The 26,697-nt window shown below is 50.9% G+C and overlaps 1 protein-coding gene across 1 annotated transcript; it reads left to right on the forward strand.

Moving 5' to 3' along the window:
• Positions 1-6,153: 6,153 nt before the first annotated feature.
• On the forward strand, positions 6,154-26,176 carry zbtb1 (zinc finger and BTB domain containing 1). Its single transcript, XM_086002575.1, has 2 exons — positions 6,154-6,424; positions 21,277-26,176. The coding sequence occupies exon 2, from the start codon at positions 21,304-21,306 to the stop codon at positions 23,437-23,439; it is 2,136 nt and encodes a 711-aa protein (XP_085858701.1). The 5' UTR covers positions 6,154-6,424; positions 21,277-21,303; the 3' UTR covers positions 23,440-26,176.
• The last annotated feature ends 521 nt before the right edge of the window (positions 26,177-26,697 follow it).

Consider the following 26,697-nt stretch of genomic DNA (forward strand, 5'->3'; position numbering starts at 1 on the left):
TCTCCCAGTAACAGAGTGATGTCACGGGGGAGTCTCCCAGTAACAGAGTGATGTCACAGGGGGAGTCTCCCAGTAACAGAGTGATGTCACAGGGGGAGTCTCCCAGTAACACAGTGATGTCACAGGGGGAGTCTCCCAGTAACAGAGTGATGTCACAGGGGGAGTCTCCCAGTAACAGAGTGATGTCACAGGGGGAGTCTCCCAGTAACAGAGTGATGTCACAGGGGGGTGTCTCCCAGTAACAGAGTGATGTCACAGGGGGAGTCTCCCAGTAACAGAGTGATGTCACAGGGGGAGTCTCCCAGTAACAAAGTGATGTCACCTGGGGGAGTCTCCCAGTAACAGAGTGATGTCACAGGGTGAGTCTCCCAGCAACAGAGTGATGTCACAGGGGGTGTCTCCCAGTAACAGAGTGATGTCACAGGGGGAGTCTCCCAGTAACAGAGTGATGTCACAGGGGGGAGTCTCCCAGTTACAGAGTAATGTCACAGGGGGAGTCTCCCAGCAACACAGTGATGTCACAGGGGAGTCGCCCAGTAACAGAGTGATGTCACGGGGGGAGTCTCCCAGTAACAGAGTGATGTCACAGGGGGAGTCGCCCAGTAACAGAGTGATGTCACGGGGGAGTCTCCCAGTAACAGAGTGATGTCACAGGGAGAGTCTCCCAGCAACAGAGTGATGTCACAGGGGGAGTCTCCCAGTAACAGAGTGATGTCACAGGGGGAGTCTCCCAGTAACAGAGTGATGTCACAGGGGAAGTCTCCCAGCAACAGAGTGATGTCACAGGGGGAGTCTCCTAGTAACAGAGCAATGTCACAGGGGGAGTCTCCCATTAACAGAGTGATGTCACAGGGGGAGTCTCCCAGTAACAGAGTGATGTCACAGGGGGAGTCTCCCAGTAACAGAGTGATGTCACAGGGGGAGTCTCCCAGTAACAGAGTGATGTCACAGGGTGAGTCTCCCAGCAACACAGTGATGTCACAGGGGGAGTCTCCCAGTAACAGAGTAATGTCACAGGGGGAATCTCCCAGTAACAGAGTGATGTCACAGGGGGAGTCTCTAGTAACATAGTGATGTCACAGTGGGGTGTCTCCCAGCAACAGAATGATGTCACAGTGGGGTGTCGCGCAGTAACAGAGTGATGTCAGAGGGGAATCTCCCGGTAACAGAGTGATGTCAGAGGGGAATCTCCCAGTAACAGAGTGATGTCACAGGGGGAGTCTCCCAGCAACACAGTGATGTCACAAGGGGAGTCTCCCAGTCACAGAGTGATGTCACAGGGGGCGTCTCCCAGTAACAGAGTGATGTCACAGGGTGAGTCTCCCAGCAACATAGTAATGTCACAGGGTGAGTCTCCCAGCAACACAGTGATGTCACAGGGGGAGTCTCCCAGTAACTGAATGATGTCACAGTGGGGTGTCGTCCAGTAACAGAGTGATGTCACAGTGGGGTGTCTCGCAGTAACAGAGTGATGTCACAGGGGGAGTCTCCCAGTAACAGAGTGATGTCACAGGGGGAGTCTCCCAGTAACAGAGTGATGTCACAGGGGGAGTCTCCCAGCAACAGAGTGATGTCACAGGGGGAGTGTTTATGCTCTACACGAGCCTCCTCCCCCCCCCCCATTTAATCTAACCCCATCAGCATAACCTTCTATTCCTTTCTCCCTCATGTACTTCTCTAGCTTCCCCTTAATATCACAGTGGGAGACCACTGCGGGTTGTTGTTACATGGGGAGTCCCTAACACAGTCATGGTGAGACCCCACTGCAGTCAGAGGCTCCACTGCAATGTAACTGGTGCAGGTGGGTCTGCTACAGGCTCACCATGCACGGGTCACAGCTCACCTCTGTAGGGTCCGTACATTGATTTAATAAATTGACTGCAGTAAACTGGGCTGAACTGTTACTGGGCAAACCTGCAGACAAACAGTGCGAAGTAGTCAAAGAAGTATTTGGCATGACACAAAACCAGTGCATACCGCTAAAAGGCGAAGGCTCCACTTGTGCAGACAAGCAACCACGATCAACAAATGAAATAAAAGGCAGCCTCAAGCTAAAAGGAAAGGCTACGGAAATGCAAGAATAAGTGGAAATCCAGCAGACTGGGAGAGCTATAAAAGTAACAAAGTGATACAAAGAAAGTAATAAGAGTTGCAAAAAGGAATACGGAAGAAAGAACTTGCAAAGGATATCAAAGCTAACAGCAAATATTTTTTTATAAATATATTGAGAGAAAGAGAGTGGCCAAGGGAAAGGTGGACCCATTAAAGGGCAGAAGCAGGTGAGACAATAATGGATAATAAGAAAATGGTAGACTTGTTAAATGAATAATTTGTATCCATTTTCACAGTGGAGGAAGAGGACTAAATACCAGCGGTATAAGGGAACCTGAAAATAAGTCAATGGGAGGAACTTAGTGGTTTAATATAAGTTTAAAAAATGGTAATGGTGAAAATAATGGGACTTAAGATAGACAAATCTCCAGGACCTGATGATTTCCACCCTAGGATATTAAATAGGTGAGGGAATTGCAGATGCGTTAGTCATCATTTTGCAAAGCACTCTAGGTTCAGGAATTGTACCTTTGGATTGGAAAATTGCAAATGTCACTCTGTTATTTAAGAAGCGAGGGATCTGCACTCGGGCCTCAGGTTTTTACCATTCTCTTTTTTAGTTGGATGCAGGAATGGAGTTGTATATCCAAGTTTGCAGGCGACACTAAGTTAGGAGGCACAGTAAGATACGGGGATGGATCTGAGAAAGACAGATCTGAGTATTTTCTTAATGGTGAGAGGCTAGGAGCTGCGGAGGAGCGATGGGATTCGGGTGCCCACACACACACACTCACATCACTAAAAGCTAGTGCATAGGTACAAAAAGCAGTAAAAAAAAAAGTCTAATGGCCTTTATCTCAAAAGGGTTGGAATTCAAAAGTGAGGAAGTGATGCTCCAGCTGTGCGGAGCCTTGGTCAGACCCCATCTGGAGCAACTGTGTTCAGTTCTGGGCCCCACACCTCAAGGAAGATATATTGGCCTTGGAGCGGGTGCAGCGCAGATTCGCCAGGGTGATACCGGGGAATTATGAGGACAGGTTACATAAATTTGGCTTGTATTCCCTCGAGTTCAGACAGTTGAGGGGTGAGCTAACCGAGGTGTTTAATATGATAAAGGGATCTGATAGGGTAGACGGAGAGAAACTATTTCCTCTGGTGGGGGGGGGGGGGGGGGGGAGTCCAGAACGAGGGGGCAGAACCTTACCATTAGAGCCAGGCCGTGCAGGGGTGATGTCCGGAAGCACTTCTTCACACAAAGGGTGGTGGAAATCTGGAACTCTCCCCCCCCAAAAGGCTGGGGGTCAATTGTTGCTTTCAAGACGGTGATAAATAGGTTTTTGTTGGGTAAGGGTATCAAGGGATATGGAGCAAGGGCAGATAAGTGAATGGCAGAACAGACTTGAGGGGCTGAATGGCCTCCTTGTGTTCCTATGTAAGAGTTAGAAGGTTAAAGGCAGTAGTGGGTAGTTTGAATAAAATTATTGGTGGGCGGGGGGGGTGGAGATACCTGATGGTGTCCCTTGATCTGGATTCCCCCACCAGTGGAAACAGACTAGCGCCCATAGAACTGTATCCCCAGGAAAATCATAGCATCATACAGCACAGGAGGAGGCCACTCGGCCCATCGTGCCTGTGCCGGCTCTTTGGTAGAGCGATCCAATTAATCCCACTCCCCCTGCTCGCTCCCCAGAGCCCTGCAATTTTCTTCCCTTCAAGGATTTATCCAATTCCCCTTTTGAAAGTTACTCTTGAATCTGCTTCCACCGCCCTTTCAGGCAGCGCGTTCCAGATCACAACAACTCACTGGGTAAAAAAAACAGCCTCTTCATCCCGCCTCTGGTTCTTTTGCCGATTATTCCTAAATCTGTGTCCCCTCCCGCCACTGAAAACAGCTTCTCCTTAATTACTTTATCAAAACCCCTCAGTGCCCGCACAGGGGTAAGAGACAATAAGATTGGCAACGAGTGGTTAGGATTTGGAATGCGCTGCCTGATAGGGTGCTGGACACAGGTTTAATAGTAGCCTTCAAAAGGGAGTTGAATAAATACTTGAAGGAGAAAAAATTGCAAGGATATGGGGAAAGGGCGGGGGAGTGGGACTGACTGGATTGCTCTTCGAAAGAGCCGGTGCAGACTTGATGGGCCGAATGGCCTCCTTCTGTGCTGCACGATTCTATGATTCTATAATTCTATCTAAATTGGTTTTAAGTAAAACTCAATAAATATTGCATTAACATTTTAAAACGCAAAAAATAGGAAAATGTATGAAGGGTGGTGGAAGCAGATTCAGTAATAACTTTCAGAAGGCAATTGGATAAATAAGAAAGAAATACTTGCATTTCTATAGCGCCTTTCACGACCACCAGACGTCCCAAAACACTTTATAACCAATGAAGTACCTTTGAAGTAACAGAAAACGCTGGAAAAACTCTGCAGGCCAGGCAACATCCGTGGAGAGAGAAACAGAGTTAACGTTTCAGGTCGAAACCCTTCGTCAGGACTGAGAAAAAAAGGCAGGAAATGAAACAGATTAAAAGGCAGTTTGGGGGCTGGGAAATGGGGGAGGGGATGAGAGAAATTGAGAGATATTCAAGGTGAGACGAGATGGTAATAGGACAGGTAAAGAAACAAACAATGGCTCTAGATGAAGTGTGAAATGCGCTGGCAGAGTGAGAGACAGCTGCCATGTGGGAGAGAGAAAAGGAAAAGGCACAAACCAAAAGTGTGGATAAAAAATATAAAAATATAATAGGGGCCGAGGTTATGATCTGAAATTGTTGAACTCGATATTGAGTCCGGAAGGCTGTAAATTGCCTAATCGGAAGATGAGGTGCTGTTCCTCGAGTTTACGCTGAGCTTCTGTGGAACAATGCAAGAGGCCGAGGACAGTGAGGTCCGAGTGGGAATGGAGCGGTGAATTAAAGTGACAGGCGACCGGAAGCTCGGGGTCAACCTTACGGACTGAACGGAGGTGTCCCGCAAAGCGGTCACCCAATCTGTGTTTGGTCTCCCCAATGTAGAGGAGACCACATCATGAGCAGCGAATACAGTATACTAGATTGCACGTAGTATAAGTAAATCGCTGTTTCACCTGGAAGGGGTGTTTGGGGCCCTGGACAGTGGGAAGGGGGGAGGTATAAGGGCAGGTGTTGCATCTCCTGCGCTTGTACGGGAAGGTGCCGGGCGAAGGGGAAGGGGTGCTGGGGGTGATAGAGGAGTTGACCAGGGTATCGCGGAGGGAGCGGTCCCTACGGAATGCTGAAAGGGGAGGGGAGGATGCGTTTGGTGGTGGGATCACGTTGGAGGTGGCAGAAATGGCGGAGGATGATCCATTGAATGTGGAGGTTGGTGGGGTGAAAGGTGAGGACAAGGGGAACCCTATCGTGGTTCTGGGAGGGAGGGGCAGGGGTGAGGGCAGAAGTGCGGGAGATAGAATGGACACAGACGAGGGCCATGTCAACCACGGTAGAGGGGAATCCTCGGTTGAGGAAAAAGGAAGACATGTCGGAAGCACTGGTATGGAAGGTGGCATCGTTGGAGCAGATACGGCGGAGACGGAGAAACTGGGAGAATGGAATAGAGTCCTTACAGGAAGCGGGGTGGGAGGAAGTGTAGTCCAGGTAGCTGTGGGAGTCAGTGGGCTTGTAGTGAATGTTGGTCAATAACCTATCCCCAGAGATGGAGACGGAGAAGTCGAGGAAGGGAAGGGAAGAGTCGGAGATGGACCATGTGAAGGTGAGGGAAGGGTGGAAATTGGAGGTAAAGTGAATTAAATTGTCTAGTTCAGGGCAAGAGCAGGAAACGGCACCAATACAGTCATCAATGTATCGGAAAAAGAGGTGAGGGAGGGGACGGGTGCAAAGTACTTTTGAAGTGTAGTCACTGTTGTAATGTAGGAAACGCAGCAACCAATTTGCACACAGCAAGATCCCACAAACAGCAATGTGATAACGACCAGATCATCTGTTTTTGTTCTGTTGGTTGAGAGAACTCCCCTGTTGTAAATACTTGAAAGAGAAAGATTTGCAGGGATATGGGGAAAGAGTGTGGGAATGGGACTAACTGGATAGCTGTTGCAAAGAGCCGGCAGAGGCACGATGGGCCTCCTCCTGTGCTGTGAATCTGATTCTATGAGAGAGGGACCACCAGCACGCTGGTCGCTCTTTGCACCTACTCCGATGGGCTGCGTTAGTGCAGTACATTTCCCCTTTAAGGAGGAGAGATAGCAGCTCATTTCCTGTGATGTGTTTGGTTGAGGGCCTGTACCGAGTCAAGGCTGCAGATATCGCCGGAGAAAGGGCAGCGATCCTGGGTTGAAGCAGCCAGCGGAGACGGGCAGAGGAGGAACAGGAGCGGCATCCACACGGAGACAGGTAAGGGCAAAGTGGGGCAGAGAGACAGAGCCCATCCCCGGGGCATTGCAACCGGGCGGCGGAGCTGCACCCGGCCCCGGGACCTGGGGCATTGCAACCGGGCGGCGGAGCTGCACCCGGCCCCGGGACCTGGGGCATTGCAACCGGGCGGCAGAGCTGCACCTACCCCCGGGGACTGGGGCATTGCAACCGGGCGGCAGAGCTACATCCGGTCCCGGGGACTGGGGCATTGCAACCGGGCGGCGGAGCTGCACCTACCCCCGGGGACTGGGGCATTGCAACCGGGCGGCAGAGCTGCACCTACCCCCCGGGGACTGGGGCATTGCAACCGGGCGGCAGAGCTACATCCGGTCCCGGGGACTGGGGCATTGCAACCGGGCGGCGGAGCTGCACCTACCCCCGGGGACTGGGGCATTGCAACCGGGTGGCAGAGCTGTACCCATCCCCGGGGACTGGGGCATTGCAACCGGGCGGCAGAGCTGCACCCGGTCCCGGGACCTGGGGCATTGCAACCGGGCGGCGGAGCTGCACCCGGCCCCGGGGACTGGGACATTGCAACCGGGCGGCGGAGCTGCACCCGGCCCCGGGACCTGGGGCATTGCAACCGGGCGGCGGAGCTGCACCCGGCCCCGGGGACTGGGGCATTGCAACCGGGCGGCGGAGCTGCACCCAGCCCCGGGGACTGGGGCATTGCAACCGGGCGGCAGAGCTGCACCCGGCCCCGGGGACTGGGACATTGCAACCGGGCGGCGGAGCTGCACCCAGCCCCGGGGACTGGGGCATTGCAACCGGGCGGCAGAGCTGCACCCGGCCCCGGGACCAGGGGCAGTGCAACCGGGCGGCAGAGCTGCACCCAGCCCCGGGGACTGGGGCATTGCAACCGGGCGGCAGAGTTGCACCCGGCCCCGGGACCAGGGGCAGTGCAACCGGGCGGCAGAGCTGCACCCAGCCCCGGGGACCGGGGGCATTGCAACCGGGCGGCAGAGTTGCACCCGGCCCCGGGACCGGGGGCATTGCAACCGGGCGGCAGAGTTGCACCCGGCCCCGGGACCGGGGGCATTGCAACCGGGCGGCAGAGCTGCACCCAGCCCCGGGGACTGGGGCATTGCAACCGGGAAGATACATTTCAGCTGGCTCTGGGACAGGGAGGATAGATATATTGCAACTGGCCCTGGGACAGGAACATTGTATACTGGCATCAGTAAAAGTGACCCTGAAGCTGTCGGATTGATGTTAAAAACCCAACTGGGTCACTACCGTCCTTACCCGGTGTGGGCCTCTAGTCCCGCACCAACCTGGTTGACTCTTAAAAGCCACTCAGTTGTAACAACAGCTTGTATTTATATAGAATTTTAGAATGGTTACAGCACAGAAGGAGGTCATTCGGCCCATCGAGCCCGTGCCGGCGCTCTGCAAGAGCACTTCAGCTAGTCCCACTCCCCCACCCTTTCCCCGAACCCCTGCAAATTTTTTTCCTTCAGGTACTTATCCAACTCCCTTTTGAAAGCAGTGATTGAGTCTGCCTCCACCACCCTTTCAGGCAGTGCATTCCAGATCCCAACCACTCGCTGAGTAAAGGTTTTTCCTCCTGTCGCCTTTTGTTCTTCTGCCGATTACCTTAAATCTGTGTCCTCTGGTTCTTGACCCTTCCGCCAATGGGAACAGTCTCTCTCTATCTACTCTGTCCAGACCGCTCATGATTTTGAACACCTCTATCAGATATCCTCTCAACCCCAGCTTCTCTAGTCTATCCATGTAACTGAAGTCCCTCATCCCTGGAACCATTGTTATAAATCTTTTCTGCACCCTCTCTAAGGCCTTCACATCCTTCCTAAAGTGCGGGGCCCAGAATTGGACACAATACTCCAGTTGAGGCTGAACCAGTGTTTTATAAAGGTTCATCATAACTTCCTTGCTTTTGTACTCTCTGCTTCTATTTATGAAGCCCAGGATCCCGTATGCTTTTTTAACCGCTTTCTCAACCTGCCCTGCCACCTTCAACGATTTGTGTACATATAGCACCTGTAACGTAGTAAAACGTCCCAAGGTGCTGCACACGAGTGTTGTCAAACAAAATTTGACACCGAGTCACATAAGATATTGGGACAGGTGACCAAAAGCTTGATCAAAACGGTAGGTTTTAAGGAGGAGAGCGAGGTAGAGAGGTGGAAAGGTTTAGGGAGGGAATTCCAGAGCTTGGGGCCCAGGCAGCTGAAGACACGGTCGCCAATGGTGGAGCGATTAAAATCAGGGGATGCGCAAGAGGCCGGAATTAGAGGAGCGCAGAGATCTCGGAGGGTTGTGGGGCTGGAGGAGATTAGAGAGATGGGGAGGGGGGGGAGGGATTTGAAAATAAAATTTGAAAAATATCCACCACCATCTTCTCAAGGAGATCTAGGGATGGGCAATAAATGCCGGCCTTGCCAGCGACGCTCATATCGCAAATGAATATGTATATAAAAATACTTTGAGCAAGCTTTTTGACTGGAGAATCTCCATTTTGGTAAATTCACTATCATACCTGAACAGTGACAGGAAACTTGTAGGTGTTGCTTTTGGCCCACCCACCGCCCCCCCCCCCCCCCCCCAAATCAGCTGTCGTCTTGTGGAAAATCGTTGGGTATGGCCGAAATATTTATTCTCGCCTTCAACCAGAGATGGGGAGGGGAGGGGAAAAACACCTCGGCATCTTTGGAATCTCGCGTTGAACTGCCTTGATTGGCGCAAGTTTGGCAACAGTGGCAATCAAGCGGGCTGCTTTGTCCCGGGTGGTGTCTCGCGTAGCAAGAGCAGTGGGTCGTTCACATTACAAGTTTGGCTCTGGCGTCCTTGCGGTTGGGGGAAGCTTGTAGTGTGGAAGGGCGGGCTGGGTGTTTGGGAGGTGACAGAGTTCTCTGATGTGCAGCTATTGTTCCATTTGTTACTGCTTTGACACCTTCCAATTTCCATGTTCTGTGAGGTGACTATCGGCCATGGCTCAGTGGGTAGCACGCTCACCACCGAGTCACAAGGTTGTGGGTTCAAGAGACTGCGGAGCACAGAAATCTAGGCTAACATTCCAATGCATTACTGAGAGAGTGCAACATTGTTGGAGGTGCCGTCTTTCAGATGAGACATTAAAAACCGAAGCCCCGTCAGCCTTGAATATACTCAACGACTGAGCCTCCACAGCCCTCTGGGGTAGAGAATTCCAAAGATTCACCGCCCTCTGAGTGAAGAAGTTTCTCCTCATCTCAGTCCTAACTGTCCGACCCCTTATTCTGAGACTGTGACCCCTGGTTCTAGACTCCCCAGCCAGGGGAAACATCCTCCCTGCATCTACCCTGTCAAGCCCTGTAAGAATTTTGTATGTTTCAAAGATCATCTCTCATTCTTCTAAACTCTAGAGAATATAGGCCTAGTCTACTCAATCTCTCCTCATAGGACAATCCCCCCATCCCAGGGACCAGTCTGGTGAACCTTCGTTGCACTCCCTCTATGGCAAGTATATCCTTCCTTAGGTAAGGAGACCAAAACTGTACACAATACTCCAGGTGTGGCCTCGCCAAGGCCCTATATAATTGCAGTTAGACATCTTTACTCTTATACTCCAATCCTTTTGTAATAAAGACCAACATACCATTTGCTTTCCTAATTGCTTGCTGTATCTGCATGTTAATATAAGAACATATGAACATAAGAAGTAGGAGCAGGAGTAGGCCATACGGCCCCTCGGGCCTGCTCCGCCATTCAATAGGATCATGGCTGATCCGAATCTAGACTCGCGTCCACTTCCCTGCCCTCTCCCCGTAACCCCTAATTCCCTTATCTGCTAGGAAACTGTCTATCTCCATTTTAAATTTATTTAATGTTGCAGCTTCCGCAGCTCTCTGGGGTAGCAAATTCCATAGATTTACTACCCTCTGAGTGAAGAAGTTTCTCCTCATCTCAGTTTTGAAAGGGCAGCCCCTCATTCTTAGATTATGCCCCCTAGTTCTAGTCTCACCCATCAGTGGAAACATCCTCACCGCATCCACCCGATCAAGCCTTCTCAATCTTATATGTTTCGATAAGATCGCCTCTCATTCTTCTGAACTCCAATGAGTAGAGTCCCAACCTACTCAACCTTTCCTCATACGTCAACCCCCTCATCTCCGGAATCAACTGAGTGAACCTTCTCTGAACCGCCTCGAGTGATTCGTGTACAAGGACACCCAGGTCCCTCTGAACGCCAACATTTCCCAATCTCTTGCCATTTAAAAAAGTACTCTGCTTTTCTATTTTTCCTACCAAAGTGGGTCATTTCACACTTCGCCACATTATACGCCATCTGCCATGTTCTTGCCCACTCACTTAACCGGTCTATATCCCCTTGCAGCCTCTGTGTCCTCCTCCTCCCAGCTTATGTTCCCACCTAACATTGTATCGTCAGCAAACGTGGATACATGACACTCGGTCCCTTCATCTAAGTCATTGATAACAGATTGTGAATAGCTGAGGCCCCAAGCACCGATCCTGTCTGCACCCCACTAGTTACAGCCTGCCAACCTGAAAATTATCCCTGGTGTCCTGGGGCCAATATTTATCCCTCAATCAACATCACAGAAACAGATGATCTGGTCATTATCACATTGCTGTTAGTGGGAGCTTGCTGTGTGCAAATTGGCTGCCGTGTTTCCCTACATTACAACAGTGACTACACTTCACAAGTACTTCATTGGCTGTGAAGCGTTTTGGGACGTACTGAAGGGCGCTGTGGAAATGAAAGTTTCTCTTTTTAATATCTGTCTTGGGAAGGAGTGGGGGATACAGTGAGAAGGTGGGAGGAATAGAGTACAAAAGCAAGGAAGTTATGATGAACCTGTATAAAACACTGGTTAGACCTCAACTGGAGCACTGTGTCCAATTCTGGGCACTGCACTTTAGGACGGATGTCAAGTTCTTGAAGAGGGTGCAGAAAAGATTTACTGGAATGATTCCAGGGATGAGGGACTTCCGATATGTGGAGAAGCTGGGGTTGTTCTCCTTGGAGCAGGGCAGGTTAAAGTGGAGGTTTGATAGAGGTGTTCAAAACTGTGTTCGAGTAAATAAAGAGAAACTGTTCCTCGTGTCAGAAGGGTCGATAACCAGAGGACACAGATTTAGGGTAATTGGCAAAAGAACCAGAGGTGACATGAGGGAGAAAAAATTACGCAGCGAGTTGTTGTGATCTGGAACGCGCTGCCTGAAAGGGCGGTGGAAGCAGATTCAATAGTAACTTTCAAAAGAGAATTGGACAAATACTTGAAGGGGAATAATTTGCACAGCTATGGGGAAAGAGCCGGGAGTGGGATTATTTGGATAGCTTGCACAGGCACGATGGGCCGAAAGGCCTCCTTCTGTGGCTGTAATGTTTTTCTTACGATTTTTTTCCCCAAAAGCACCGACTCCTCGCTGGGGTATTGATGCCACGGGCACTTCTCCCAAGTGGCCGCTCTGTGTGTTATCAGCCGCGAAGGGCAGCGTTGGTGGTCTATCAGACTGTGGAAGGCATCGCGGCTGAGCCCAGTCCTGTTTGGGGATGGATGTATGCCGCGAGGTTTCATCACGTGACCTCCAACCTCCCCCGCCATTGGCTACCCGACACGCCCAACCCCCTTTGGCGCACCCCATTCCCAGCCAATTGGAAAGCGAACAGACTTTGTTACCCGATTGGATGGTTCTCAACTGTCAGTCAAGCAGCCTTTTTTTCCTGCTATCTCTTAATATTTTTAAAACCAATACACCAAACTGTTCAAAGAAAAGGCGCACCTTTTTAACGCTCCTATGATTTAGTTCCTGGGTGTTGCTCACGGCAGTATCCAGGAGATTAATCTTAAATCCTTGGAGACTCCAGGCAGCTGGACAATTTTATTTCTTCCAGCAGAGGTGCCCTGGCCACTTTCCCCCTCCCTCGGGGACAGCACGGTGGGTTTTTAGCACCTTATTCCACTGCCTCGGCTGAGGCCCGGCAAGTCAGTGCTGGTCTGGGGAATTGTGGGTGGTTGTTTTTGGGACCGTTTAACCCGGTGACACTTGATTGCGGCACTGAGCTACAGTGAACTCGGTGAGGCTTTGGCATGTTGCTAAAATTAGGTTTCACTTTTTTTGAACAGGAGGTAGCAGAGGCGTTTTGCGCACAATCTTTGAAAAAATGTCTACAAATAACACAGCCTCTCGCATTTTCTTTCTCTTCTCTCTCCCACCCCCCCCTCCCCCAACCCCCGAGGCATGTGGTTCACTTCATGCAAAGATAGAGGCATCCCAAACTCTGCTGCCCGTGTCCTAACTTGCACCAAGTCCCGTTCACCCAACACTGGCTGACCTACATTGGCTCCTGGTCTGGCAACGCCACGATTTTAAAATTCTCATCCTTGTTTTCAAAAACCTCCATGGCCTCGCCCCATCCTAACTCTGTGCCCTCCTCCAGCCCTACAACCCTACTATCCCTAGTACCTTTGTTGAGTCAGTGCCTTCAGGAAAGGAGGGGCTGCTATTCTCCATAATATAATTAGCAAAAGAACCAGAGGCGAAATTAGAAGACATTTCTTTATGCAGAGAGTTGTTGTGATCTGGAACGCTCTGCCTGAAAGGGCGGGGGAAGCAGATTCAACAGTGTCTTTCGAAAGGAATTTGGATAAATAATTGAAAAGGAAAAATTTTCAGGGCTATGGGGAAAAGGACAGGGAGAGTGGGACTAATTGGGGAGCTCTTTTTCAAAGAGCTGGCACAGGCACGATGGGCCGAATGGCCTCCTCCTGTGCTGTGTGATTCTATGTAGTTGTGCTACGATGTGCTGTGACATGCACTGGAGATTCTGCTACATACACGCAATCAGTGTTTCTAAGGAAATGGTTTACATAGTTACACAGTATTTACAGCACAGAAACAGGCCACTCGGCCCAACCAGTCCCTGCTGGTGTTCATGCTCCACACAAGCCTCCTCCCATCCTCCTTCAATCTAACTCCATCAACATATCCTTCTATTCCTTTTTCCCTCATGGTTTTTATCTAGCTTCCCCTTAAATGCATCTATGCTATTTGCCTCAACCACTCCATGTGGGAGCGAGTTGCACATTCTGGGTAAAGAAGTTTCTCCTGAATTCCCGATTGGATTTATTAGTGACTGTCTTATATTGATGGTCTCTAGTTCTGGTCTCCCCCACAAGTGGGAACACTCTCTCTACATCTACGTTATTGAACCCCATCATAATCTTAAAGACCTCCAGGTCAGTCCTCGGACTTTTTTTCTAGAGAAAAGAGCCCCAGCCTATTCAATCTTTCTTGATCGTTATAACCTCTCATTTTTATCCTTGTAAGTCTTTTTTTCCAGTGCCTCTATATCCCTTTCATTAATATGGAGACCAGAACTGTGCACAGTACTCCATGTGTGGTCTAACCAAGGTTCTATACATGTTTAACATAACTTTTTAATTCTAGCTCTCTGGAAATGAACCCCAGTGCTTGGTGTGCCTTTCTTATTAACCTGCGTCGCTGCTTTTAGTGACTTGTGTATCTGTAACCCCGAGATCCCTCTGCTCCTCCACCCCATTTAGACAAGGAGGATGTGGCCTCCTTACTCTGCCTACCAAAATGTGCCACCTCGCACTTCTCTATATTAGAGTTCATTTGCTGATTACACGCCCATTCTGCAAGTTTATAAATGTTTTCCTGTATTTTGTCGCAGTCCCCCCTCTGTATTAACTACATCTCCCATTTTGGTGTCGTCTGCAAATGTTGAAATTGTACTTCTGATTCCCGAGTCCAAATCGTTTATGTAAATGGTGACCAACAGTGGTCCCAGCACCGACCCCTGTGGAACACCATTACCCACTCTGAGTGACCACTGTTAACCCCTACTCTCTGTTTTCTGTTTTGTATCCACTCTGCTACCTGTCCCCTGACTCCACATATTCTGACCTTAGTCATGAGTCTACTATGCGGTACCTTATCGAAGGCTTTTTGGAAATCCAAATATATTACATCTACTGCATTACTTTTATCTACCCTTTCTGTTAATTCTTCAAAGAATTCAATAAGGTTGGTCAAGCATGACCTTCCCTTTTGGAATCCGTGCTGACTTCACTTTATTATATTTTCAGTTTCTAGATTTGTTTAATTACATCTTTGAGTAATGATTCCATTATCTTTCCTACCTAAGCTAATTGGTCTTTAATTCCCTGAACTTGTTCAGTGTCCCTTTTTTAAAATAAATAAATAAATAAATCCCGGAATCACATTAGCTGTCCGCCAGTCCTCTGGCACTATTCGCTTTTCCAATGGGTGCGGGAAGTGGAGCTTGATGGTCTTGTTGTTTAGAATGGCGCGACATCAAAGTGTTCCGTAGCCCCAGTGTTGTTTTATCCTGGGTTTAACCAGATGTGCAAACATGAAAACGTTGATGGAAGATGTTTCCTGTTTCCCCGCTGTGAGTTAGGAATGATTTTTTCCCTCCTGTGACTGTCAGCTGTGTTGTTTGGTATTGCTGCCGTTTTGAATCAGACAATTTATCTTTGGAATCAAAAACACAATTTCTAAATTTGCGGGTGACACCAAATTTGGGGGGGGGGGGAGATAGTCAATACTGAGGAGGACTGCAACAAATTACAGGAGGATATTAATAAACTTGCAGAATGGGCAAATAATTGGCAAATGAAGTTCAACACAGACAGATGTGAGGTACAGGTAGACTACCCTTTATCCGAACTTCCGAAACCCTCTAAAAACCGAAGGTTTTTTCGTTCAGCGTAAGTCGTGCGCACGACTTACGCTGAGCAGAGGGTCAGCGTAAGTCGTGCGCACGACCCCCCGCCGACCCCCCCGCGGAACCACCTGACACTCTTCCAAAGGCTCGAAAGCAACGAGAGCTCTGAGCCCGCGGCGGTGTCGGCCCCTGTTCCGACCGAGCACGACGACCTGTTGGTGGAAATGCGGAACTTCATTGCATTCCAGGCTAGCAGCGACGGACAAGCCACGACTGCGGACCCCCCCCGCCGACGCCGACGACCCCCCCCCCCCCCCCCCCCGCGGACCCCCGCCGACCCACCTTCCGAAATCCGAAATTTTCCGAGGTTTTCGGATAAAGGATAGTCTACCTGTATTACAGTTTGGTAGGAAGAATAGGGAGGTCACATCACTTTTTTAAAATGTGTTTATGGGATGTGGGCGTCGCTGGCAAGGCCAGCATTTATTGCCCATCCCTAATTGCCCTTGAGAAGGTGGTGGTGAGCCGCCTTCTTGAACCGCTGCAGTCTCTGTGGTGAAGGTGCTCCCACAGTGCTGTTGGGTAGGGAGTTCCAGGATTTTGACCCAGTGACGATGAAGGATCGGCGATATACTTTTAAGTCAGGATGGTGTGTGACTTGGAGGGGAACTTGGAGGTGTTGGTGTTCCCATGCGCCTGCTGCCCTTGTCCTTCTTGGTGGAAGAGGTCACTGGTTTGGGAGGTGCTGCCGAAGAAGCCTTGGTGAGTTGCTGCAGTGCATCTTGTAGATGGTACACACTGCAGTACACGGTACGCCGGTGGTGGAGGGAGTGAATGTTTAAGGTGGTGGATGGGGTGCCGATCAAGCGGGCTGCTTTGTCCTGGATGGTGTCGAGCTTCTTGAGTGTTGTTGGAGCTGCACTCATCCAGGCAAGTGGAGAGTATTCCATCACACTCCTTACTTGTGCCTTGTAGATGGTGGAAAGGCTTTGGTGAGTCAGGTGGTGAGACACTCACTGCAGAATACCCAGCCTCTGACCTGCTCTTGTTGCCACAGTATTTATGTGGCTGGTCTAGTTAAGTTTCAAGTCAATGGTGACCCCCCAGGATGTTGATGGTGGGGATTCGGTGATGGTAATGCCGTTGAATGTCAAGGGGAGGTGGTCAGACTCTCGCTTGTTGGAGATAGTCATTGCCTGGCACTTCTGTGGCGCAAATGTTACCTGCTACTTGGAGGGTGGGAGTCTCAGTGGGGTAGAGGAACAAATGGATCTCGGATTACAAATACGCAAATGATTAAAAGTTGAGCCACAGGTTAGCAAGGCCATTAAAAATGCAAACCAAGCACTAGGGTTTATTTCTAGAGGGATAGAATTGAAAAGTAGGGAAGTTATACTAAACCTGTATCGAACCTTGGTTAGACCACACTTGGAGTACTGCGTACAGTTCAGGTTGCCATATTATAAAAAGAATATAGAGACACTGGAAAGGATGCAGATAAGATTTACAAGGATGATACCAGAAAGGTATACCCTCGCATATCAGGAAAGGATGAACAGGCTGGGTCTCTTTTCTCTTGAAAAGAGAAGGCTGAGGGGTGACCTAATAGAGGTCTTTAAAATGATAGGTTTTGATAGAGTGGATACAGAGAGAATGTTTCCACTTGTGGGGAAGAGCATAACTAGAGGCCATCAATATAAGATAGTCACCAAGAAATCCAATTGGGAATTCAGAAGAAACTTCTTTACCCAGAGCGTGGTGAGAATGTGGAACTCGCTCCCACAGGAAGTGGTTGAAGTGAATAGTATGGATGCACTTAAGGGGAGGCTAGACAAGTATATGAGGGAGAAGGGAATAGAGGGTTATGCTGATAGATTTAGATGAGGAAAGACGGGAGGAGGCTCGAGTGGAGCATAAACGCCGGCATGGACTGGTTGGACCTGTGTCTGTGCTGTATATCCTGTGTAATTCTATGTGATTGTTCACTGCCCCCACAGTCTAGCCTGACATCCCTCCCTTTCTCTGAGGCGGGGGTGGGGGGTGGCAGTAGCAGGAAGACCTTTAAGCAAGGAGGGGGAAATGAGACAATAAGACGGCAACTTAGTCTGGGTTAGTGAGGGGAAAATCAGCCAGAGTTCCTGCTCCTGATCGTCATCTAGTTTTGTCAAAATCAACCTTGGCTCAGTGGCTGGCACTTGAGCCCATAATCCAGGCTGACACTCCCAGTGCAGTACTGAGGGAGAGCTGCACTGTTGGAGGAGATATTAAACCCAGGCCCTGTCTGTGCTCTCGGGTGGACTATTTCAAGAAGGGCAAGGGAGTTCTTCCTGGTGTCCTGGGCCAATAATTATCCCTCAACCAACATCACTTAAAAAAAGATTATCTGGTCAGTATCACATTGCTGTTAATGGGAGCTTGCTGTGCGTAAATTGGCTGCCATGTTTCCTACATTACAACAGTGACTACACTTCAAACTCTGTGTGTCGCTCTCTCTGTCCCCCTCCCTCGCCCGCCCGCTCCCCCCGCCTAGTTCCCTCGTCTAGATCATTAATATATATTGTGAAGAGCTGGGGTCCAAGGACCGATCCCTGCGGTACCCCACTAGTCACTGCCTGCCACTTGGAAAAAGACCCATTTATTCCAACTCTTTGCTTCCTGTCTGCCAACCAGTTCTCTATCCAAGTCAATACCTTGCCCCCAATCCCATGTGCCTTAACTTTACACGCTAATCTCTTATGCAGAACCTTATCGAAAGTCTTCTGAAAGTCCAAGTACACCACATCCACTGGTTCTCCCTTATCTATTCTACCACTTACATCCTCAAAATATTCCAATAGATTAGTCAAGCACGATTTACCTTTTGTAAATCCATGTTGACTTTGTCCGATCCTGTAACCGTTTTCCAAGTGCTCTGCTATTACATCTTTTATAATGGATTCTAACATTTTCCCCACTACCAATGTCGGGCTTACCGGTCTATAATTCCCCGTTTTCTCTCTACCACCTTTTTTGAATAGTGGGGTTACATTAGCTACCCTCCAATCCATGGGAACTGTTCCAGAGTCTATAGAATTTTGGAAGATGGCCAGCAATGCATCTACTATTTCTAGGGCCACTTCCTTAAGTACCCTAGGATGTAGATTATCAGGCCCTGGGGATTTATCTGCCTTTAATCCCATCAATTTCCCTAACATCATTTCCCTACAAATACTGAGTTCACTCAGGTTCTAATGAGAGGGAGGAACTATGTTCCCTGACATCTCTGGGAGGTTATTTGTGTCCTCCTTTGTGAAGACAGAACCAAAGTATGTATTTAATTGGTCTGCCATTTCTTTGTGCCCCATTATAAATTCCCCTGATTCTGACTGCAAGGGACCTACGCTTGACTTCACCAATCTTTTTCTCTTCACATATCTATAGAAGCTGTTAGTCAGTTTTTATGTTCCCTGCAAGCTTACTCGCACACTATTTTCCCCCTCTTAATTAATCCCTTTGTCCTCCTTTGCTGAATCCTAAACTGCTCCCAATCCTCAGGTTTGCTGCTTTTTCTAGCCAATTTATATGTCCTCTCCTTGGATCTTATGCTATCCCTAATTTCCCTTGTTAGCCACGGTTGAGTCACCTTTTTTTGTTTTATTTTTATGCCAAACTGGAATGAACAAATTCTGTAGTTCATCCATGCGATCTTTAAATGTTTGCCATTGCCTATCCACCGTCAGCCCTTCGAGTAACATTCCCCAATCAATCCTACCCAACTCTCGCCTCATAGCATCGTAGTTTCCTTTATTTAAATTCAGGACCCTAGTCTCTGAGTCAAAAACTTCACACTCCATCTTAATGAAGAATTCGATCATATTATGATTGCTCCGCCCCAAGGGGCCTTGCACAAGAAGATTGCTAATTATTCCTTTCTCATTACATAATACCCAGTCTAAGATGGCCTGATCTCTAGTTGGTTCCTCGACATATTGGTCCAGGAAACCATCCCGTATACTCTCCAGGAATTCCTCCTCCACAGTATTGTTACTAATTTGGTTAGCCCAATCTATATGTAGATTAAAGTCACCCATGATAACTGCTGTGCCCTTATTGCATGCATCTCTAATTTCCCGTTTAATGCCATCCCCAACCTCAGCATTACTGTTTGGGGGTCTGTATACAACTCCCACTAATGTTTTCTGCCCCTTGGTATTTCTCAGCTCTACCCATACAGATTCCACATCAAAGCTAATATCCTTCCTTACAATTGTGTTAATCTCTTTAACCAGCAATACTACCCCACCTCCTTTTTGCCTGTCTTTCCTGAAGATTGAATACCCCTGGATGTTGAGTTCCCAGCCTTGGTCACCCTGGAGCCATGTTTCCGCAATCCCAATCATATCATATCCGTTTACATCTATTTGCGCAGCTATTTCATCCACCTTATTATGAATGCTCCTCGCATTAAGACACAAAGCCTTCAGGCTTGTTTTTTTAACACTTAGACCTTTTAGAATTATTATTTACTGTGGCCATGTTTGATTTAAACCCTTGATTTCTCTGACTGCCACTTTTGCTTTTCCCATTCCTGTCTTTTGCTTCTATCCTTGTTTCCCTTTCCTCTGTCTCCCTGCACAGGTTCCCAACCCCCTGCCATTTTAGTTTAAACCCTCCCCCACAGCACTAGCAAACACTCCCCCTAGGACATTGGTCCCGGTCCGGCCCAGGTGCAAACTGTCCAGTTTGTACTGGTGCCACCTCCCCCAGAACCGGTTCCAATGTCCCAGGAATTTGAATCCCTCCCCCTTGCACAATTCCTCTAGCCATGTATTCATCTGAAAATCCTTCTATTTCTACTCTGACTAGCACGTGACACTAGTAGCAATCCTGAGATTACTACCTTTGAGGTCCTATTTTTAAATTTACCTCCTAACTCCCTATATTCAGCTTTTTTAGGACCTCATCCCGGTTTTTACCTATATCGTTGGTACCTATATGCACCACGACAACTGGCTGTTCACCCCCCCCCCCCCCCCCCCCCCCCCTGTTGTCAGAGGTGAGATCTGCCAGATAGTGAAGAATTCTTCGCTGGCAGGGGAACAGGGGAGTTCTCCCCGGTGTCCTGGCCAATATTTATCCCTCAACCATCATCACTGAAACAGAAGATCTGGTCATTATCACATTGCTGTTTGTGGGAGCTTGCTGTGTGCAAATTGGCTGCCGCGTTTCCTACATTACAACAGTGACTACACTTCAAAAGTACTTCATTGGCTGTAAAACGCTTTGAGACGTCCCGAGGTGAAGAAAGGCGCTATAGAAATGCAAGTCTTTCTTTATCCTTGAGAGAATTTGAACTATCCGAGGCTAATTTATATGATGAAAGTTACAGCTTTGTTGACGTTCTATAGCCTGTCAGCGGCATTGGCAGGTTTTTTTAATTCTTAGATTTTAATGACAAATAATAACAACTTGTATTTATACAGTGCCTTTAACATAGTAAAACGTCCCAAGGAGCGTCATCAAACAAAATCTGACACCGAGCCATGTGAGATATTCGGGCAGGTGACCAAAAGCTTGGTCCAAGAGGTAGGCTTTGAGGAGAGAGAGAGAGGGGTTTAGGGAAGGAATTCCAGAGCTGAGGGCCCAGGCAGCTGAAGGCACGGCCACCAATAGTGGAGCGATTAAAATCGGGGATGCGCAAGAGGCCAGAATCGGAGGAGCGCAGAGATCTCGGCGGGTTGTAGGGCTGGAGGAGGGCACAGAGATAGGGAGGGGGGCGGGGAGAGGCCTTCGAGGGGTTTGAGCACGAAGATGAGAATTTCTCGATCTTAACAGTTTCCAGTGGCTGAAGGATCGATAACGAGAGGCCGCAGATTTAAGGTGATTGGCAAAAGAACCAGAGGCGAGATGCTTTTTTATGCATCGAGTGGAATGCGCTGCCTGATAGGGTGGTGGATACAGATTCAATACCAGCCTTCAAAAGAGAATTGGATAAATACTTGAAGGAGGAAAAAATTGCAGGGATATGGGGAAAGAGCGGGGGAGTGGGACTGACTGGGTTGCTCTTCGAAAGAGCCGGCGCAGACTCGATGGGCCGAATGGCACCCTTCTGTGATGTACTATTCTGTGATTAATCTCTAGCAATGATCCGACTGTTCTTTCTTCCTTCTAGGAGCTTGCTTGCGATTGGTTGTCCAGAATGCCAAGGCAGAGCCACAGTGACTACGTCCTCCAGCAGTTGAACAACCAGAGGGAATGGGGCTTCCTGTGTGATTGCTGCATCATCATCAATGACATCTACTTCCGGGCCCACCGGGCGGTGCTGACCGCCTGCAGCTCCTATTTCCGCATGATGTTCATTGGTCAGCAGCAGCTGACGGGCAACCTGAGCCTGAGCAATGTAAACATCAGCGCCGAATGCTTCGATCTCATCCTGCAGATCATGTACCTGGGGAGGCTGGTGGGCGTCCCCTCCGACTTCGAGGAGCTGCGATCCGCCATGACCTTCCTGCAGCTCTACTACGTGCCCAAGAGCTTGGACGAGCTGCGGGAGAGCGGCAGCAAGCCAGCCGAGTCCCCGCCCTTGGCTTTCGCCCAGGCCAGAGGCTCCATGATGTTCGGGGTTCGCATGTATGGCGAACCACTGGTCAAGCCGGAGGAGGCGAGGAAGAGGGGCCGGCGGGAGCCGAGTCCAGAGGTCAACGGGCCCCGTAATGCCCCTCCGCCCCCGCTGCCTCTCCCGCCGCCGCCGCCGCCGCCGCCACCATCGAGCGCGGAGCGCGCGCCCAGGAAGCAGACCGCCAGCCCGCCCCGCAAGCAGAGCCGCACGGGGCTGAAGGGGCGGCTCCACCACCGCTTCGGCAAGCGCTACACCTGCGACTGTTGCGGCTTCGTCTTCAGCTGCGAGAGGCTGCTCAACGAGCACGCGCTGACGTGCAACAACAGGCGGGCGCCGCCCAGGCCGAGTGGGGCCGGGGAGGAGAGCGGCCCCGACAGGACCGCCGAGGACCCCCGGGGGCAGGCGGACTCCTCGGGGGTCCCGACCGAGGAGAGCTCGGAAAACGACGCCGACTCCAGGGGTGACCTCCGGGACTCGGCGACCAGCACGCGCCCGGTGAAGTCGGAGCCCGAGGACACCGCGGCCATCGACCTCGGCGACATCACCGTAGTCCAGGTGGCAGACGATGGTGAGCTCCCCTCCGACGAGGAGAAGGCAGAGCAGTTGGCCTTCGAGGACGCTGGCAATCTCTACGGCAGCTTCCCCGCCCAGCGGAGGGCGGGCATGGGCGGTGCCTACCAGGTCAAAGGTCATTCCAGCTGGACGGTGGACGAGAAGGAGGAGGAGGAAGAAGAGGAGGACGAGGAGGAGGATGAGGAGGACGACGACGGACTAGAGGGCGTCTTGAAGATGGAGCCAAGGGGGGAGGAGGACGGGGGCAGCCCCCTGGGGCCGGCCTGTGAGCTGTGCGGCGCAGCGCTCCCCGAGAGCGAGCGCTCTGCTCACTACGTCGCGCACCACGTGGAGAGCGTGTGCGCCTGCGGCAAGTGTGGCCGGATCCTGGTGAAGGGCGGGCGGCTCCGGGAGCACGCCGAGCGCTGCCTGGGCTCACGCGACCCGCTCTTCGACTGGCAGGCCGGGGGCGAGCTTGCCCCCTCCCCCGCCGCGCCCCCTGCCCTGGAGCCCTCGCCCGGGGGGGGCCTGGGGCGCGAGACCGGCCGCTTCGTGTGCCCGGTGTGCGGGGGCAGCTTCAAGCAGCGGTGCCAGCTGCAGGAGCACATGTACCGGCATGCGGGCTGCACCTTCCAGTGCCCGCAGTGCGCCCGGGCCTTCGACCAGGAGAAGCTGTGGGTCGAGCACGTCTCCCGCTGCATGTTCGGCCAGCCTGCCCGCGAGGCCGCCTCCCAACGCAACGACCGCCGCAAGCACATCTGCAACATCTGCGGCAAGGGCTTCTACCAGCGCTGCCACCTGCGGGAGCACTTCACCACCCACACCAAGGAGAAGGAGTTCGCCTGCCAGATCTGTGGCAAGGAGTTCCTGCGCGAACGTCTGCTGCGCCTCCACCTCGACATGCACCGGGGCGATGCCCGCTACGTCTGCCCCAGCTGCGGCCAGGGCAGCTACCGCAAGCACGATCACCTGCGCCACATGGTGTCCCACCTGGCCGGCGGCGAGGTCATCTGCGAGGTCTGCTTCCAGGTGTTTGGGGACGGCGAGCTGCTGGAGCGTCACACGGACGTTCACCTCCACGCCTGCACCGTGTGTGGAGACAAGTTTAAGCTGAAGAAAGACCTGACCATGCACCACCTGACCAGCCACACCAAGAAAGTGTGAGCGGCCCCTCGCCACCGCCAAGAACCTCTGCCGCCCGGTGACGGTGGGCCGAGCATTTCACCACACCTGCCGAGAACTGCAATCTGTTTTGTTGTGAGGAATTTTCACCCCTTTCCTCTCCCTTCCCCCGCCCCTCATTCTTTCCTCCTCCTCCTCCCTTCCTTTCTCCCCATCGGGTGCTGATGCTTGTTGGGGTGTACAGGCCACCCATGCACCTGCTCTTCATCTGCGAAACAAGACGGCGCCCGACAGCAGGCTGTTTGACTGTGGAGGCCGTCGCCTGTGCTCGCTCGACAATCCCCTCCCCTTGGCGGCAGGAGCCCAGGATCAGTATTCCCCACGACACTGAGACCAGCAGCTCCGGGCCCAGGTGAGACCAGCTCGTTTGGGACATTGTGGGATTGTTTGACTCGGTACCACATTCAACCACTGACCCGTGGGGAAGAACTGATACTGGTGACTTTAGTGCCATACCATAATACTCAGACTTGGTATATCTCATCGGTTACTAGGTGACGTTTGGTTAAAAAGATCTGATTGGTGCTTTCGCTGTTGAGTTGGGAATTTGAACTTTGCACGTGGCTGTAAAAATATCACTTTTTTAATGAAATACGCCTCTTGCATCAGCAAATGATGGTTAATTTCCTTTCTCCATCAGTGAGAGGTCCTGGTACGAACAATGACGGACTGCTAAAGACCCCCTGCTCCATCCAACCTGTCCCCCACAATTGCGATACCTTGTGTATCCCAACATATACACTCTCCACCCCACCCGAAACCATGGGATCTCCTGGCCAATTTGGGGGCGGGGGGTGGAAATCTGCAAAATGCCTCTCCAACCCATCTAGGCGATCAAAACTAGTCCAGGAGGTCACGCTGGCCCTGAATTCCCTGCAGTACCTACCTTCTGTAAGAGGTGATCCCCACCCCAGCCCGAAACAGGTCCAGCTCTCGCTTGAAGGAATTCAGCGAGTCTGCGTCCATCACACCAGACGGCAGCCTGTATGAGGTCCACTATTCTCTGGGAAAAGAGCCACCTCCTGACATCTAACCTAGATCTAGCCTTATACAACTTACATTTGTGACCCCTGGTCCTGGGCAATGACAGACTCGGCAGCTTCAGGTGTGTGCTGATGGGTGCACAGGAAGAAACTGGTTCTAATCTCACAGCACCAGACCAACACGGATAGTCCTTCGTTACACAACTGACGAGAGGAGTCTCGGGTGCAGAGCCAGGCCAGGCCCTCTTACAAGTACTGGTGCCTTACACCCAACCTCTTCAGTCAGGATGTCTCTCTCGCTCTGTCTGTGTGTCTCGGTCCCTGTCTGTGTCTCGCTCGGTCTGTCTCTCTCTCGGTCTGTCTGTGTCTCTCAGTCTCTGTATCCAACCTCTCTCTCACGCTCTCCCCCTCTCAGGCAGTCCCTCGGAACCGAGGATGACTTGCTTCCACATTAAAAATGAGTTCTCAGGTGACTGATGAGTCCAATGCGGGACCTACAGTCTCTGTCACAGGTGGGACAGACAGCGGTTGAAGGGGCGGGTGGGTGAGGTGCTTGGGTTGACGTGCGCTGCCTGCGCTTGGCTTCCGCTTGCTCCCGGCGAAGAGACTTGAGGTGTTCGGCGCCTTCCCGGATGCTTCTCCTCCACTTTGTGCGGTCTTGGGCCAGGGATTCCCAGGTGTCGGTGGGGATGTTACACTTTTTCAAGGAGGCTTTGAGAGTGTCCTTGAAGCGTTTCCTCTGCCCACCTGGAGCTCTCTTGCCGTGTCGGAGCTCCGAGTAGAGCGCTTGTTTTGGGAGTCTCGTATCGGGCATGCGGATGATGTGACCCGTCCATCGGAGTTGATCGAGCGTGGTTAAAGCTTCGATGCTGGGGATGTTGGCCTGAGCAAGAACACTGACGTTGGTGCGCCTATCCTGCCAATGGATTTGCAGGATCTTGCGGAGGCAGCGTTGGTGGTACCTCCAGTGCTTTGAGGTGCCTGCTGTACATGGTCCATGTCTCTGAGGCACACAGCAGGGCAGGTATCACTGCTACTCTAGATCATGAGCTTAGTGCCGGGTTTGAGGTCCTGGTCTTCAAACACTCTCTTCCTCAGGTGACCGAAGGCTGCACTGGCACACTGAAGACAGTGTTGGACTTCGTCGTCAACATCTGCCCTTGTTGACAGTAGGCTCCCGGGGTATGGAAAGTGGTCCACGTTGTCCAAGGCCTTGTGGCGGATTTTGATAATCGGGGGGCAGCACTGTGTGGCGGGGGCAGGTTGGTAGAGGACCTTTGTCTTACGGATGTTTAGTGTAAGGCCTGTGTCCAACATTACAACTACACTTCAAAGGTACTCGATCAGCTGTAAAGCGCATTGTGACGTCCTGAGGTGGTGAAAGGTGCTGCAGAAATCCAAGTCTTTCCGTGTTTCACATCTGTCTTTGTTTCTCGTCTGTGTCTGTCTGTCTCTCGCCTGCCTGTCTGTGCCTCGCCGTCCTGTTTTGTTGCTGATTACGGGCAACCAGATCAACTGACAAGGTTTCCTGGTTCATGGCGAGGGAACGTATGGTTGCAAGTTGTAAACTGCTGTTTAACCTGGGCCTTATAAATGCCTTACAGAAGCAATATGAAAAGTCAATTGTAAAGCAATGTACTGTTTTTAAGAGCCTGTAGGTAGACTGTTCAAATCTTTCATCAATTTTTTTATTCCATTTTAATAAAATTCCGTATGTAAGCAGCACCACTAACCGATCCTGGGAGTCCTGTTTCTGTTTGTTTTTTTCCATTGTGCTTTTCTCACTCGCTCGCTCCCAGTTTCACTCTTAATGGAATCCAGTTCCACCGGCTAACAGTACTTGACCCACGTGACCCTAGAGAGTTGGCGGGCTATTCCTCAATGGGGGCATCATTGCCTGAGGTCCAGAGAGACACATTCACACACTGCAGTAGCAGTCACTGGATGGAGTGTCCACCAGACCGCTCACAACCTCGGCATCCTATTTGACTCTGAGCAGGGCTTCTGACCCCATAATCATCTCCGTGACAAAGATGTCCTACTTCCACCTCCGTAGCATTTCCTGCCTCCACCCCTACCTTGGCCCCATTGCTGTTCAAACGCTCATTTGTGTCTTTTGTCACCTTCAGACTATTCCAATCCTCTCCTGGCTGGCCTCCCGTCCTCCGCTGTCTGTAAACTTCAGCTCATCCAAATCTCTGCTGCTCCAATCCTCTCCCGCTCACCCATCACTCGTGCGCTTGCTGATCTATGTTCA

The sequence above is a fragment of the Somniosus microcephalus genome, chromosome 12 (assembly GCF_052327205.1).
Source record: "Somniosus microcephalus isolate GS21.2 chromosome 12, FLI_Smic_1.0, whole genome shotgun sequence".
NCBI lineage: Eukaryota > Metazoa > Chordata > Chondrichthyes > Squaliformes > Somniosidae > Somniosus > Somniosus microcephalus.

What these genes read in the sequence shown, in the direction of transcription:
- zbtb1 (XM_086002575.1), top strand. Translation starts at nt 21,304, where the DNA reads ATGCCAAGGCAGAGCCACAGTGACTACGTCCTCCAGCAGTTGAACAAC.